Below are 15,442 nucleotides of genomic sequence, written 5' to 3' on the forward strand. Positions count from 1 at the left end.
GCAGATTAGCACTGGTTAGCACTGTTGGCTAGCTGTGTGTGTGTGTGTGTGTGTGTGTGTGTGTGTGTGCATATATGGGCTGCTGTGTGTGTGTAAACTGTGTGATTAGGGAAGTGGCTAATAGCTGCGTGGCAGAGTAATGAACCTGAGATCCAGGGGATGGAGGGATGGAGGAGAGGGGAGGGGAAGATGATATGAATATGCATGATGCTTACTGGCTTTGATGATTAAAAAAAATTTAAGATTTAAATGAGTGCATGCAAAGTGATTAAGGTGGCAGAGGCGACGAGGCAAAAATTGCAAAAGGGGATTTTGAAAATGCTTAGAAGCACGAGATGCCGATTTGCCTCTTTATTCTCTATTAATGGCAGAAAGTCTCTCTCTCTCTCTCTCCCTCCCTCCCTTCTGTCTCTGTAGGTCTCTCACCCTGCTTTCTGTGTCTTTTCCAGCCACCTTGTCTCAGCTGTTTTTCTCTCTGTGTCTGGTTTGTGTCCAGGATGGTGGATTTACAGAACATCATTTAGGAGAAGTGGATAGAAGGAGCAGAGGGAAAATGAGCAGAGCGCTGACACACACACACACACACACACGCACGCACGCACGCACGCACACACACACACACACACACACACACACAATAGCTATGCTAAATTTCAAAACTCAGTGCTTCAAAGTTCTGAGCATGCAGACAATGTAACTTGTGTTGGTTGTGGAGCTGTGGCTCATTTAAAGGAACATGTAATGGAACGTAATGCAACATGTAATGTACGTAATCTAAGCAATTTGTAAAATACTAATAACCAGTAAGTAACTAATTACATTTTCAAAGTGACAGGGACAGCAGTGTTGTTTCTTCACTGTTTTCTGTGTGTGTGTGTGTGTGTGTGTGTGTGTGTGTGTGTGTCCTTTCAGGCCTATAAAAATGCATCAGGACAATAACTGTACCTGCACGCACACACACACATACAAACAGTCAAAACGAAACTAGCCAAAAGCACACAGAATACAGAGGGTAAGAGGAGTAGAGAGAGACAGAGGAAGGGAGAGCGAGTAGCGATAGAAACCAGAGTAATTACCACTTCAAAAAGGCCGCCGCTCCATCTGAGAGGCCTCCCAGCTTTATTGAAACAACGCAAAAAAAACAAGAGCAGCGGGTGTCATAATGCCTCTAAAGTACAGCCTGTTATATCAAATACACACACACACACACACACACACACACACACACAGTGCCGTAGCTCTTTGTTAAGTCTTTGTGCAGTTTAATTTGGAAGATAAATAAGCATATGGTAAATATTTTAGGGACACACCGTTGTGCTCGGTCATTATTTATTGAAGATGCTGTGTGTGTGTGTGTGTGTGTGTGTGTGTGTGTGTGTGTGAGAAACAGACTGAGAGAATGAATAGGAACAAACAGAAAACAAAAGTCAGCTGTGAAAAAAACAACAGGAAGTGGGTGTGAAAGCAGAGACGTAGAGGTAGAGCTGGACAGCTGGGAAACACACACACACACACACACACACACACAGAGACTCAGCTTGTCAAATGATTCTGTCAGATTAAAAAGGTGTCATCATATTTGAGTTTGTCAAAACCACATGTGACTTTATGTGAGCGTAGCGTGTGTGTGTGTGTGTTCCTCTCCACTCCAACTGGACTTAGCTGAATGTCTGCATTAAACCCTAGTTGACAAGGCTTTAAGGGTTGCACAGCACTGTGTCAGGTGGTGTTAAACACAGTTCAGCAGCTCAGTGATATGCAAACGCTCCATGAGTGTGTGTGTGGGGGGTTAGGAAGTGGAGAGGGTGTGTGACCGGAGGGTTGCCTGTTAAAATCCCCAAAGACAAGGTGCATTAAGATGGCCCTGCTAACTAGAAGAACAGTTGTAATGTTAGTGTGTGTGTATTTGAGTGAAGGTTACGGGGACACAATATGAAGCTGCGGTAATTTAAAGCTTGAAATCCTTGACAGTAAGCACTCCATTAAAACAGAACTGTGTCCTCCCACTATTTACTATTTTATATGTACTATATACTATGTTTGAATGTGTTTGCTGCATTTGGAATTGACGTCAGTGAAATAAGCTGAAGGATGACCACTTTCATTTGAGCCTCTGTTCTACTGCATCTTTTCTCAGAGCTGCTCTTTCATGTGCTCAATGCTCAATTTGAACTCTTCCTGCTAAAATCATTTTTATAAAATATTCATTGACTTTCCGATCAGTCAACTACTTTTAGTAGAATATTTGTGCTATTAAAAAGAGTTTATTCAATGAATGTTAGACCAAGAAGTGAATTTAACAGACACAGATGATTTTTGTTGTACTGACTGCTTTTGTGTTCTATTAATCTCAGTAATTTGTTAGCCAACATGTTGTTTTATTTGGCATACAAACTAAATAAGCATAAGTATGTAGTCATGTAATTAGCATAAATAAGTAAAAACTAAATGATCCAGGCTAGCTAACAGCTAGCTATACAAGTACACAGTTAAGAGAACACAAGTGACACCAGCTGTGGTGAACTGAACTGAACGGACAGAGTGGATGATGATTTTGAATTAGTGCTGGATGTAGCTGATTGGATGTCCAGGTGGAGGAGAGGATTTGCAAAGTCTTTCTTCAGATATGGATTTGTGAGATCAAAGCTGTTTGGGGGTGTGTGAGAGGCCTAAAGAGTATGTGTTCATGTCATAAGATGCTGCTTTCAGATATCCTCTATGTTATGTTCTCTCCCGTGGTGATTTACACACACATGCACACACAGAGTGGCCTACTACTAATGACACTGATGGCTATCATAAATGTCCAGGAGACGGGATTAGAAGTGGAGGAGGAGAGCTGAATGTTGTGATCAATAATTACAGCATTAGAGAGCAAAACGAGAATAATCATTTATATTTTATGAAAATAATTAAAATATGACTTTCATAAATTATACTGTTTCCATTTTGCCTATGGAAAATAAATAATATGTTTCCTAACTGTATCATCATGTGAAGGTTTTTTTAATCTCACGTCTTTTTTAGCAGGCGCAAAAAACAAACAAACAAGAAAACACAACTGTAGCTTCACTTCACTTCTACACTAAATGTAAAAAAAAAAGTACAAATCTGAATCTTTTACTTTGATTTAGTCTAAATCGAAATGTTTTTTTCCTTGAATCATGTCGTGTGTGTGTTCCACTTCACACAGGGAATAAATGGAACTGAAAACGCTCGTGAATAAAGGAGTCGTCTGACCTGCTGGGAGCCCATTACCAAGTGTCGTCATCACTCATGTTCTGAGCTGACATTCAAACTCCCTGATCATTTTTCCCCTCACTCTCTCCCTGCTTTCTTGCTTCCTCCCCAATGTCTCTCGCCCTTTTTTCCCTTTCACCAGGTGATGAAAGTGTAAAACTCTACTGGAGAAAAAGCTCACTGTGAATGGCAAACAGAAAATTCCACCTGCCATATTTCAATCCCCTGGTGATTATGAGCAGGGCTGAGCGTGTTCTCTCTAAATTAAACTCCGGCTCCATTAATAAAACGCTCTGTCCTCTCCTCGTGTTAATAAGGTGCTAGTTGGTCATATTTCATGTGGAAATTGTGAAATACTGAGGTAATTTTGAAACATAAAATGTTATTGCAGCAATATAGTTTACAGTTGCCGCAGTGCACGTCCAATTGAGAGGCTAATATGTTTTTGCTTTTAATGTGAAAATTATTGCACGCTCTGTTATGAAGAAATATTGTGCAATTACAATTTCAAGCCTTCCAACACTGCACATGTGGAGTGATTTCACCGGAGGACTACAGTTAGATATACTGCAAGCATTCAAATTCAAGGGGGAAAATCTACATATGAACATATGAATAATACGACCTTATAATCTGACCAATGCCAATCAGTTAGTGCACATGCTTAAGTGCAGCTCTGTAGACACTCTGGCATTGTATCAAAGCTATCTGCACCCTCCTGCTTGGACTGTTATGTGTTCAATGTAAAACTGGATCATAGTTACAGATGTGAGTGCGTGCGTTCACAGGTTCAGGTGGCTGTGCTGTCCACAGCAGTGCTCTGCGGCTGCCTCATACACTTCTAACAGCCTGGTAAAATATTGATGAAGTTCAGGCCCAAACACAGTGTTTTACAGTGCAGGCCAAACCGCAGACTGACACGTTCAGAGGAGCTCTGTCCTGCTGTGACACACTAAGAGAGTCAGGACTGTTACCTACAAGAGCATTTCCTTGTGTGGCTTCAGGCCATTTTCCTCTAACTGAGCCCACTGCTGCTGCTTCATTTAAAGACGCTCCTGTCCAGATATCAGGTGGATTTTAATAGTTTCTATCCCATGAATGAAAATAGATCATGTATTACATAAAAACATGTAAAGCTGACAAACAGTCTTGACATTCGAAGATAAAATGCAGATTGTCATTCCTTATATATTACTGAATATATTGAACTTAGAAACCATTTAATGTTCCATTAGAAGTCAAAAAAGTTTTAGTGGACAGCTAGCTTTCATTCCACATCATTGCTTAAATTATTGTTTTACATCAGATCTCCACATTCACAAAAAAATCCAACATGGTGTCATTATTCAGGCAGTCAGGGCTCATTCAGAACACTACTGGATATCAGTGTATTTTACTCTGTGGACACTGAAGTGTACCTCAACTTGCATTCCTTTCTTTCTTTTACTTCATTTCAGCCCTTACTTTAATTAGCTTAATTTTCTGCTCATTGTATTTGAAATATTATTCATTCTTTGGGGCTGGGTTAGGGTTTATTCATCTCTGAATCATTCCCAGCCATCCAGGTACAGCAGAATATCGAAAAGTACTGCATCAAAGACAACTGGATTTGTTGTTTTCTTACATCTAGATTTTGTATTTTTACTCCTGATGCAGCTTGAAGCCCCTTTGTGTTTGGAAGCTGCCGTATGAATCAACATGGCTTGGCTCGGAAATGTTTAATAACTCTGGTGTTTGTCTGAACCAGGAATCAGGTATAATTTTAGCTTTCATTTTCAATGATAGATGAGAATGAGTTGATGAGGCAGATAAGCAGGCAGCACTGATTTGATGTTGAATGATAAGCATCATGATTTACCATTTTACCATCTGATCAAAACAGACCTATTGGCTACAATACTGAGCCAACCCAAACACATTTTGTCTGCATGTCTAAGTAGAGAACGGTCCTTTTTTTCCATGCCTTCATCTGTGAGACGTTCTTATATAGCTGCTCCTGGGTTGTAGCACCTGCTGGTGAGTAACTGCCATCCACCACTGAGCGGTGGAGTTGTAGTTCTACTCTAGTTCTGCTCTCCCCTTCTGGCTTTCTTTGAGCGTCTTGACTCCTGCTAAGCTGCTTCTTTACCCCTCTGAATGGGAGAGAAACTAGCCTCTTTTATAATCCCTGTCTCTGTTTTTTCCTCCTGTGCTTATTTGAATTTTATGAGCTTTTCACCTTTTTAAGCAGATGGCTAAGGCTGGATTTCTCCATGAAAGTCGGGGTGAGTCTCGCTGTCACGTTTTGCACAGTTTGTTTCAACTAGCTGAGTCCTTGAGGGGGTTTAGGGCTTTGAGTGGGTAATGTGCCTGTCTAACCCCTCTTTCTCCTCACTACCTCTCTCCCACTCCCTAATGATTCATTTCATTCATTCATATCTCTCTTATTCTGGAGAGGACAAAGTCTCAACAGGATACCTCCACAAAAGCTTAAAAAAAATTAAATTTTATGTTTGCGGAGGTGCAGTTATATTTATTATCATGAAAAAGCTGTAGGTTTGGTACCGTCCAGAACACCTCTCTCCCTCCTTAATATTCCCTCCCTCCTTAAAATGTGCTTACTGACTCCGTTCTGCAAACTGTGGATCTGGACATGAGAGTTGGGTAGCCTAGTTCAGCATGAACAGCAGGGGAAACAGCTAGCCTGGTGTTCTCCTAAAATAAGCCTGTCTACATCTGTTATCCACTGAATCCAGTTTGTTTAATTCAGTTTCTATGCTCATGTATGTCCTGACACCATCTCCTGGTGTACAGACGTGAGATTGATATCTTTTTATCTTAAAGGGTGTGTGTTCATTGTGCCTACCCGCTGGTGTGTTTTCTTGCTTGGGGCAAATTCCTTTGGTGGGCATCCTCTCTCCCCTCTCACCTCGTCCCACCTCCTCCTCCTCTGGTGTCACCTGGATGCCGATTTCCACCGGTTCCACCACCTTCCTCAGCTCCCCCCGCTGTGTGTGGTGATGAAGGCTCTGCAGAGTTGGACTCCCTCCACCTCCTCCTCGGTCCGCCATCTTGTCAAAGCAGCCATTGGCCAAAATCGGTGTTTGACACTGCTTCTTCTTGTGCTCAATGAAGAGGAGGATATCACCCAACGGGAGGGTCATCTGACACTGGCCACAGGTCAACAAGTCGTGGTCAGTGTGTAGACCAGGTGGCAGGGCATGGGCCAGACTAGAGTCCAACAGGTGGGGAGGTAGGTGGGAGGGCAGGCTGAGTGGGTGAGTGGGTAGGGAGTCGGAGAGCAGGCGGCCATCTGGATGCTCAACCTCCGCTGTCCAATAAGAAAAGCAGAAAAGACATGTCAGAGGACTTAACAGCTGGACATTTGCAATCTGGACATGTGTTTTGTTCACATTGTTCAGTGGGATTCTTCTGTTCATTCACCATCATGCTGCTTTATAAACTGAGTGAAGCTGGATACAATAATCTGCAGTCTAAACAAGCACTTTCATATTTTTGATAGAAGTTTGTGGTAGTCTTTCAGCAGTTGACGTCAAAACGTCTGAAATTCATCCAACAGTAACTTTCCAAAAGACACAGTCTGACTTTTATACTTTATGTGTGTCACGTGTCTCTAGCTCTCCTTTTTCAATCTCCATACAGCCACTTTCTGTAATTTTCATGTGTACAATTGAGTGCAACAAGAAGAGACACTGTCCAAATGTGTCCACCTTTCTGCTTTTGATGCTTTAAAATAAAGACACACAGAGTATTCACATACATGAAGCTGAATCTAATGTAACAAATGTAAACAAAAGGCTGCAATGTTGAGTCGAGCTGAGTGTTAACAAATTATTATTTAAGTTATCATCATCATCATTATTATCATCACAAACAAACTTCGAAAATCTAGATGATGCTCTTATTTTAATAAAGCTTTCTGTTCTATTATTATTGTGTATTTTGTTGCTACGGCTACAGGACGCACATATGAGTGTGAGCAGGTGCACAGTGTCTGCGATCTGTCAACCCACATCTCCACTCACCAACTGTACCGCTCACTCTGCATGTATGTGTCGCATGTTTGTACTGCATGCATCGTGTACCATGTTTGTATTTGTGTGTGTGTGTGTGTGTGTGTGTGTGTGTGTGTGTGTGTGTGGCCCGCAGGCTGCAGCCATCTGTCTTCTGCGATGAAAATGAACAGCCATGTACAGTAGAGTGTATTTCTCCAGTAATAAATATTAGAGAGAATAATGCCAGTGAGCTGACCTGGAACAAACACACTCCACAGCAACACTGACCTCTGAACGTCGACTTCATCACACACATGACAATTATAATATGTAAAAAAAAACTATTTAAAAAACTTTTTTTCATTTGGTTGTGGTTTCACAATAATATCTGCTTGACGATGAAGCTGACAGTGTGTATGCAACATATTAAATGCAAAGGTAGAAGAGCCGCTTTGGCCTGATTTACCTAATAAGGCTTGTGACTAAAGCAAGAGCACTAATAGGATTTCAGTTAACCGAGGCTAAAGAAGAACAGAATCATCAAAAGGACATCTAAAAATGAACGTCCCGAAAAAAACACCCCACTCTTCATAAAGCATTAACAGTATCTGTAGCAAGGGGACTGCAACAGGTAAGCTAAAATACAACGTTTGGCTCCTCTCAAGGCCAGAAAGGTGCTGCTTTCTATTCCTGTCATCATGGAGAAGTTTTCTGTGAGCAGGCTGCCATCTCTGAGGTTTGGCTTCCTCTATTTACCGCATATCATTGTAAATGTGCCGTTAATCCAGCTACACCCTTCAGGCTCTCCACACCACCACCAGATAATATTCACAGCAAAAATGGGATAGCAGCAAGCTATTTTTCAAATATTTCTGATCTCCTCTCTTCAACAGTTTTTAATGATTTAAGCATCATAACTTTACACATTTTGACTGATGAAAGGCTGAAAATTGTTCCCAGAATGTGAAAAAAATCAGTCAAATAAAACCAATAAAAAAATCTTTTTCTGTGTGTAGGTGAGACAGACAGACAGACAGACAAACAGACAGACAGACAGACAGACAGACAAGATTAAAGGTTTGTGGGTAAGACTGCAAAGCTTATTCAGACACACATATCAAAACGGTCACACACTCTTGGCACGCACACACACACACACACACACACACACACACACACACAGACTTGTAGCATCACAGTCATTTGTCGCCCACTGAGCTAAAGCTAAAGTAAATAACTGTCACTAAAGCATACACACACACACACACACACACACACACACACACACACACATACACAGGGTACCAGCAGCTCGTCTGTCTGACTACCTCAGATTTGGAAAATATGATTTTTAGGATTTGAATATTGTATCATAGTTATTTCCTGGTTTCCAACTACTAAATAATCCAATGCTTCAAAATAAAAGCTTTCGAAGAGTTGTTCAGTGTTGCTGCACACGCTACTGCAGAGTGAATCCTCACACACAGTATAGTACTGTACAGGTTGCATCCTACATGATGGTGGTGATGGAAGTGTGAAGGAAAAAGCCACCACACAGATCTGAAGTTCAGGTCAGGATTGAGAAATGACAAAATCTGGAGTCATTGTAGAAATAATGTTTGTATGTTATGAATTATTTTCATAAGCATTGTGGTGACAGTAATCACTGTTTCTATGAGAGAATGAAACATGGTGTTTATGGAACAGACTGGACAAAAAAAATCAAAACAAAAATCCATTTTGTGACTTCTACATCATTTCTTCTTTGCCATATTTTTGATTTGTCATTCATTTTATTAAACTAGGTGCATCATAAACACAGAATACACTTCCCTCACCGGTGTCCTTTATAAAAAAGAAATGGAACCTCACATTCTTTACTGGAAGATTTCAGACGTGTTACTTTCACAATTTGTCCAGGGCACTGCGTTTATGGTGCTCACTCGCTTGTTGTTTGTCGTCTCCTTGTGTTCTCCTTATTTCCTGTCATCTATCAAAATAAAAAATGCCTGAAAAAATATTTCATAAACTACAGTTTACAGCAGAAATTCCACTACTACTACAGAAATACTAGACATAAAAAGCATGTCTACAGTTTCAAGGAGAAATGGAGTAAAGCTTGAGTATAAACGCTCCAGCAATATGACTCGCAGCCTATTTTCAGATTTGACCCGATTTCAAATGAAAACCTGTTTACCTCGAAGCTAATTCAAGTTCATCACGAGGTAAATCCCCCGTTGTGCTCGACGTCAGGATTAACGTGTCAAGCCAATCAGACGTGGATCAGAGTGTGTGCAAACAATTCTCAATTTGTTTCAGTCTGATTGTGGCATCAGTTGTATTCACATATGATAACACAAAGCCACCTGCCCGAGCGGTGCTGTGAGAGAAAAGAAGCACTCCTGTCCTTACTGTGGTCACATCCTACAGTGCTTCATTCCCAAAGTAAGAAACACACAATACAACTTTCTGAACTTCACATGGAAGTCATTTTTGCCTGAATAATAAATAACATTGACAATTAGATAAAATAATATATAATAGAAAAATTTCACTTCATCATTTGCAGAGTTTACTCACACACACACACACACACACACACACACACTCGTACTAAATGTGATAGATGTCAGTCAGCCACTGTCATGAATTTACAGTCCATAGTGTAAATAAAAGTGTGACAGAGAGACATACAGCAAAGTACACAGTGTGCAGGTGTTGATAGTTAAGAGGTGAATGTGGTCTTTTAGAACTGATGTCATCTGATTAACACACACACAAACACACACACATTCACACTCTACTGCCTCTCTCATTGGCAGACCGAGTGCAGCACTGACAGCCTGAGAGCTCCCCCTAGCAGGGAGAGGGGGAGAGAGAGAGAGAGAGAGAGAGAGACAGACAGACAGACAGACAGACAGACAGACAGACAGACAGACAGACAGCTTCCCAAGCCTCATCTGAGAAAACCAGCACTCTGGTATGCAGGCTATAGTAGGGTGTGTGTGTGTGTGTGTGTGTGTGTGTGTGTGTGTGTGTGTATACTGTAGTATCAGTTGTAGGAGAGTGTGTACAGCCTGTTGATCAACAAAATGAGTTGAGGCATGCTCTGGGAACTGGAAGCGCTCGTCCTGCTCATAGACACAACCACACACACACACACACACACACACACACTATAAAAAGGCACACTTTATGTGGCATCGATTTATAATAAAAAACATTTTTGTTGAGGTAAATAAAAAAATCTGACATTGAAATGATCATTTCTTCAGCCACTTCTTCACAAACCAACAACATGAAATACTGACATTTCTCAATGCTCTGACAGAGACGGTATCACCTCACTGTTGCCTAATGTTACCTTAATGTTACCACAATGTTACCTCACTGCCTTCACTTTTTATAGTGAACATTGGTTTCAGTGAAAAGTGTCATGACGAGTAAATATGTTTGGTTCATTTGAGTGAAGCAACCTGTTCAAACTTCAGCAGTGCAGTCCCCATATAGAGGACATTTGGTTCAAATAATGAAATATCATCCGTGACATAAGACCCGGTGAAGAACTGTGTTTCATTCATGGCATTTAAAAACACCTCATCTACACAATGCTTCACTGCTTAGAAGAGGAGCTAGTACTCTCTCTCTCTCTCTCTCTCTCTCTCTCTCTCTAACAAAGACTTAGCCCCAGCAGGGTGCACGGCTATTTGACATGCCAAAGGGAAACATGCATCTCAAGTGGTTGACTGCAATTGACACACAGCCCTCTCTCTCTCTTTCCCTCTCTCCTCTGGTGTGTGTGTGTGTTTGTGGCTACAATGAAAACTGTCGTCTTGTTTGCGTCTCTTCACACTAAATCAGCCTCTCAGAGGAACGCTGGGGTTATTTGCAGTAAATGAGAAGCAGAAGGCACGTCTGCACCTTTGGGTGTAAACTGTCTTTGTGTTGCGACGCCAAAATCTGCCGGACCTACCTGACAAATAAAAAATATATACATTTCCACTCATTAATCTTTCCTATGTATTCCCAGAAAATGCACCAGATTCTTGTAAAGATTTCACACTCAGCACAAATTGTTTCATTTGAATGTTGCAGGCATTTAGTGTGAATGAGATGAGATGTGCTCTGCTGGATTTGACTTATTACAGAAGAGGACAATGAAACATTATGAAATATTCATGAATAGTAGATTTTTGGTCAAAATCATGATCCCTTAGCGATTTCTCTTTTTAAATCTGTTCACACAAAAAAAGCTACAAAGGGAAGCAGATAAACGCTTCACCTCTCTGTAAGGAAGCTATCCAGGTATTTTCAGCAATGAGTGCAAGAATTTTGGTTTACGACTCAGGCCTTTAAAAAATCAGAGATTTAACCTCCAAAAAATCTGTCTCACCTTCCCAACACTTTCTCTTGTTCAGGAAAAAAGTGGAAGACAAAGAAGAAAGCCTCTGTTGTCAAATTCAAATTGAAAATGCTCAGCTTGAAACACAGGTCAGACGCATTTTATGATTTGACAGCTCCTGAAGTATTATGTGGATTTGGGGGAGGGGGATTCACTCGTTCATTTGCATATATGGGTGAATGTATGAGTTCATGTCCATGCAAGCCTACATCCATATATAAATATGTGTGTGTGTGTGTGTGTGTGTGTGTGTGTGTGTGTGTGTGTGTGTGTGTGTGTGTGTACTTAGGCATACTAAATCAGCAAGCATCTCTTACACATAAATTATGAAATGTACAGCAGCGAGCTGCAGTGATGGTGATAAATCAGACAGACAGACAGGTCCGACCTGCTCTGTGGACACACACAGGTGAAGCAGCTTTGTTACAATACAAAGCTCATTTATTGGCCTCCATCTTCTCTTGTCTGTCCACCTTATGACTGTCTGTCTGTCTGTCTAACTGTCTGTTTATCTGTTCAAATACATACTGGGCTCTTTGCTGTCGAAGCTGATGTCACAGCAAAGCATGTAGGGCTCGCAATATGACCCACGGGTTAACCAAGTACACATTACAACCCTGCGTATGAGTTGCCACACACAAGTTGTAGCTCTGTTGAGAAATCAAATCTCTTTTTGTCAGTAGATGATTTGATATCTCAGCCACATGCAGTGTCTTTAGGTGTGTGTGACCGCGCAGTGTGGCCAGGCATCACAGCAGAGGACGAAACTCCAAACAGCCAGGCAGCGAGGCCCCAAACTTGGGCACGACACTCAGTGTACAGACGTACTGTAAGTACTGTGAACACAGCTCACACTGGTACACAGAGGTGTCACTGATTTTACCTGCAGGTTTTACACTAGACAAGTCTCAGCAAAATAACCACAGAAAAGAGCAGTATAACGTAACCTGTCCAAAGTATAATTAAATTAATTTATCACATCTGTAAATCAATAACAGATTAATAACTGATTTGATATTTTGATCTCAGTAGATGAACTTGGAGGTCTGCTGCTGCTGCTGCTGTCAGCCTGCAAGCTGCACACACATCAGCTGAAAAACTGATCTGAAGCCAGAAAAATCATTTTTACTGCTGAGAAGTTTTCAGCGGCAAAGAGTCAAATGTTTATCTGAAATAAGAAGTGGCAGCGCTGCGTTTCCTCTTTAAATCATTTGAGCTGTTTCTCCTCTAGATTGTGTCAAAATAAAAAAGCTCATTTATTCTTTGGAAAATAAATATTTTCTTTTAATTTCCGAACTGAAACCTCTACACTCTTTACACTGCTTCATTTGAGCGGATTTTGCTCGTAAATGTCGTCACTTATTGTACTCTGCATAAAAGTGCCGTGAGGGAAACCCTGGAATTATTCACTGCCAAAGCGTGCATTAAATAATCAAAATCTAACATTAATATTAGAACCGGGATCAGAGCTTTAAATGCAGCAGAAACACAGCAGAGAGGCATGCATATGTCTGAGCGTAAAGAGTAAAGTGCAAAAAAGAAAGAAACAAAGAAAGGAAGAAAGAAAGTGTCTGTGTTCAGGCTCCGTGTCTGCTTTAAAGAAAATGATGTGTATGATTTGTTTGTCATTTGTTGTCAAATAATCACGTGGATACTTTGTGTCGTTAAATCAAGGCTGAGCTTTTTCTTGAAATAAAAGATGGGAAATAATTTATTACAATTAAATACTACAATTTAGAGTTCTTTTTTGTGTGTGTGTGTGTGTGTGTGTGTGTTTGTGTGATGAACAGAACAGAGCTGCTGTTCAGCATGTTCACCGGGAAAGAACCATGTCGGATAATTAAATAGATTTCAGGAGACTATTTTATTTTTTTCTATTATTAAAAATAAAGAGTAAAATTCTTCCTGATCACAGCGCTCATCAGAACTGAATTCAAGAATAAAGAAGTCACGTCTGAATAAAGTGCCGAGCTGTGTGCGAGCTGACTTTTCTGTCTGTAAATCTGCTCGAATAACAGCGGCTTTCTAATAAACACTAATAATCTCATCAACAGATTTGGGCCTTATAACTAATTTTGTCAGTAAATCCGAAGAGGGAAAAATGGCCTTCAGGAGCCACTTCGACAAACTTTTTGCTCCAAGTCTGAAAATGTTGATTTTTAAGCGCCGATCTTCCAGTGAAATAAAATCCACTTAACTTCCTCAGAGAAACAGAGAAAAGAGAGAAGCTGCTCTGCTGTGATGGTGTGGATTTTTGTGGGTATACTTACGCGTTATTTCTCTCTGGGACAGGTGCTGCGGGTTCCCCTGCTTGCGTCGGGACATCGCCGTGGCATTTACACTGGCATCGCCCGAAGAGCTGCGCTGGAAGGGTCGGCTCTCCTCCTCCTGCTGCTGCTCCTGTATATTGACTGGCCTCAAAACCGGTCGCTCGCTGGCCACCCCAAACTGACCGCTCTGCACTGGCCCCTAATGTGGCCGTCGCTGAACTGACCCCTGCGTGACGGATCTCCCTCCAGTGGGCAGCGACTCCTGCGCTCTGCTGTGACCTGCCGTGGCGCAGCGCTGGATGGCCGAGCGCTCGGTCGGAGCTGGGTGCCAAAGCGCACCTTCCTTCTTCAGTCGTGGTGGTGGTGGTATGGGAGGGGGTAGTCCGGCTCTGTCTTTCGCCGCTTTCACACCATCTGTCAGAGGAGAGTGAAGAAAGGAGAGGAGTGGAGAAGAGAGGCGGCAAGTGGCTGGAGGTCGGCGGTCACCTCCTGATGGTCAGTCACTACCTGTGTCCACTCTGCGGCCACTTTGCGTCCGTGTCCGTACAAAGCAGGTGAAATTACGCCAAAGTGCGTAAAATAGGAATCCAAATTTCTTCTTGGCACTTCTCGAGCTGTCGCCAAGTGGTGGGCACTTCCTCTGCTGCACTGGCAGCGCCAACCAGGCGGGCAGGTTAGACTTTAACTCTGAGTCAAAGCCCAGTGCTGGTTTGAGGATAGACTGCTACCCTCTTTCCTCTTTGTGCTAGCTGCTGAGTCCCGCATCCCCGGGCTCTGTGTGGCTGTGTGCGGCTCTCTGGCTTCTATGGGAGAAAACTCAAGTTCAAGTGCGGACGTGACGTTCAGTCTGCGGTGAGAAGGGAGAGTGGAGACTGAAGAGCACTGGGGGCGACTAGTGGTGGCTTTCACACACACCGACACACACACACCACTCTCACAACATCGCACACACTCGCGCGTGCGACGCGCACGGCAGCAGTGGTCAGAGTCGCTCAAGTCATCTCCGCCCGAGTCCCGTCACATGGAGCGGGGTGTGTTCTCTTACACTGTGACCTGAAGAGCTTCCGTACCTGCTGGACACTTAACACATTTAAGACGCTTCTAGTCTGGACAGCATACATGTATCAGATAATGAAATATTATTGAACTCAACATTGAACATTTAAACTTTCGAATCATGTATACAGAGCTGTCATATAAAAGATATCGCTGCTTCATAATTATTATGAATTATTTATGACTTTAACTGGACAGTCTGTGTTTGGATCAACACACTCTCACAGACGCCTCAGCGTGGCCTCGATATGTGCACAGATTTATCACACACATTTCACTGCCATTAATTCACATGCAAATAATTTAATAATAATCTGTGTGAACAGAGCTTGTAGGTTGATGAATACACACAGCTCCAATCTGAATAGTTTGATCATATTAATTAGTAAGTCATATGTGGTAATGTTGCGTCCTGGTTGGCACAGTGTGTGTGTGTGTGTGTGTGTGTGTGTGTGTGTGTGTGTGTGTGTGTGTGTGTG

General features: G+C 41.9%; 1 protein-coding gene across 2 annotated transcripts in view; it reads right to left on the bottom strand.

Moving 5' to 3' along the window:
* Positions 1-14,969, bottom strand: part of bcl11ba (BCL11 transcription factor B a) — a 43,941-nt gene extending 28,972 nt beyond the window's left edge. For both annotated transcript variants that reach the window (XM_019263046.2, XM_010752043.3), the window contains exons 1-2: positions 13,908-14,969; positions 6,086-6,550 (exon numbers count right to left, since the gene is read on the bottom strand). In XM_019263046.2, coding sequence (XP_019118591.1) covers positions 6,086-6,550; positions 13,908-13,962 — 520 coding nt within the window. In that variant the 5' untranslated portion in view covers positions 13,963-14,969. The remainder of the gene's footprint in view (positions 1-6,085; positions 6,551-13,907) is intronic.
* Positions 14,970-15,442: the final 473 nt, after the last annotated feature.

Source organism: Larimichthys crocea, unplaced genomic scaffold (assembly GCF_000972845.2).
Source record: "Larimichthys crocea isolate SSNF unplaced genomic scaffold, L_crocea_2.0 scaffold172, whole genome shotgun sequence".
Taxonomy (NCBI): Eukaryota; Metazoa; Chordata; class Actinopteri; family Sciaenidae; genus Larimichthys; species Larimichthys crocea.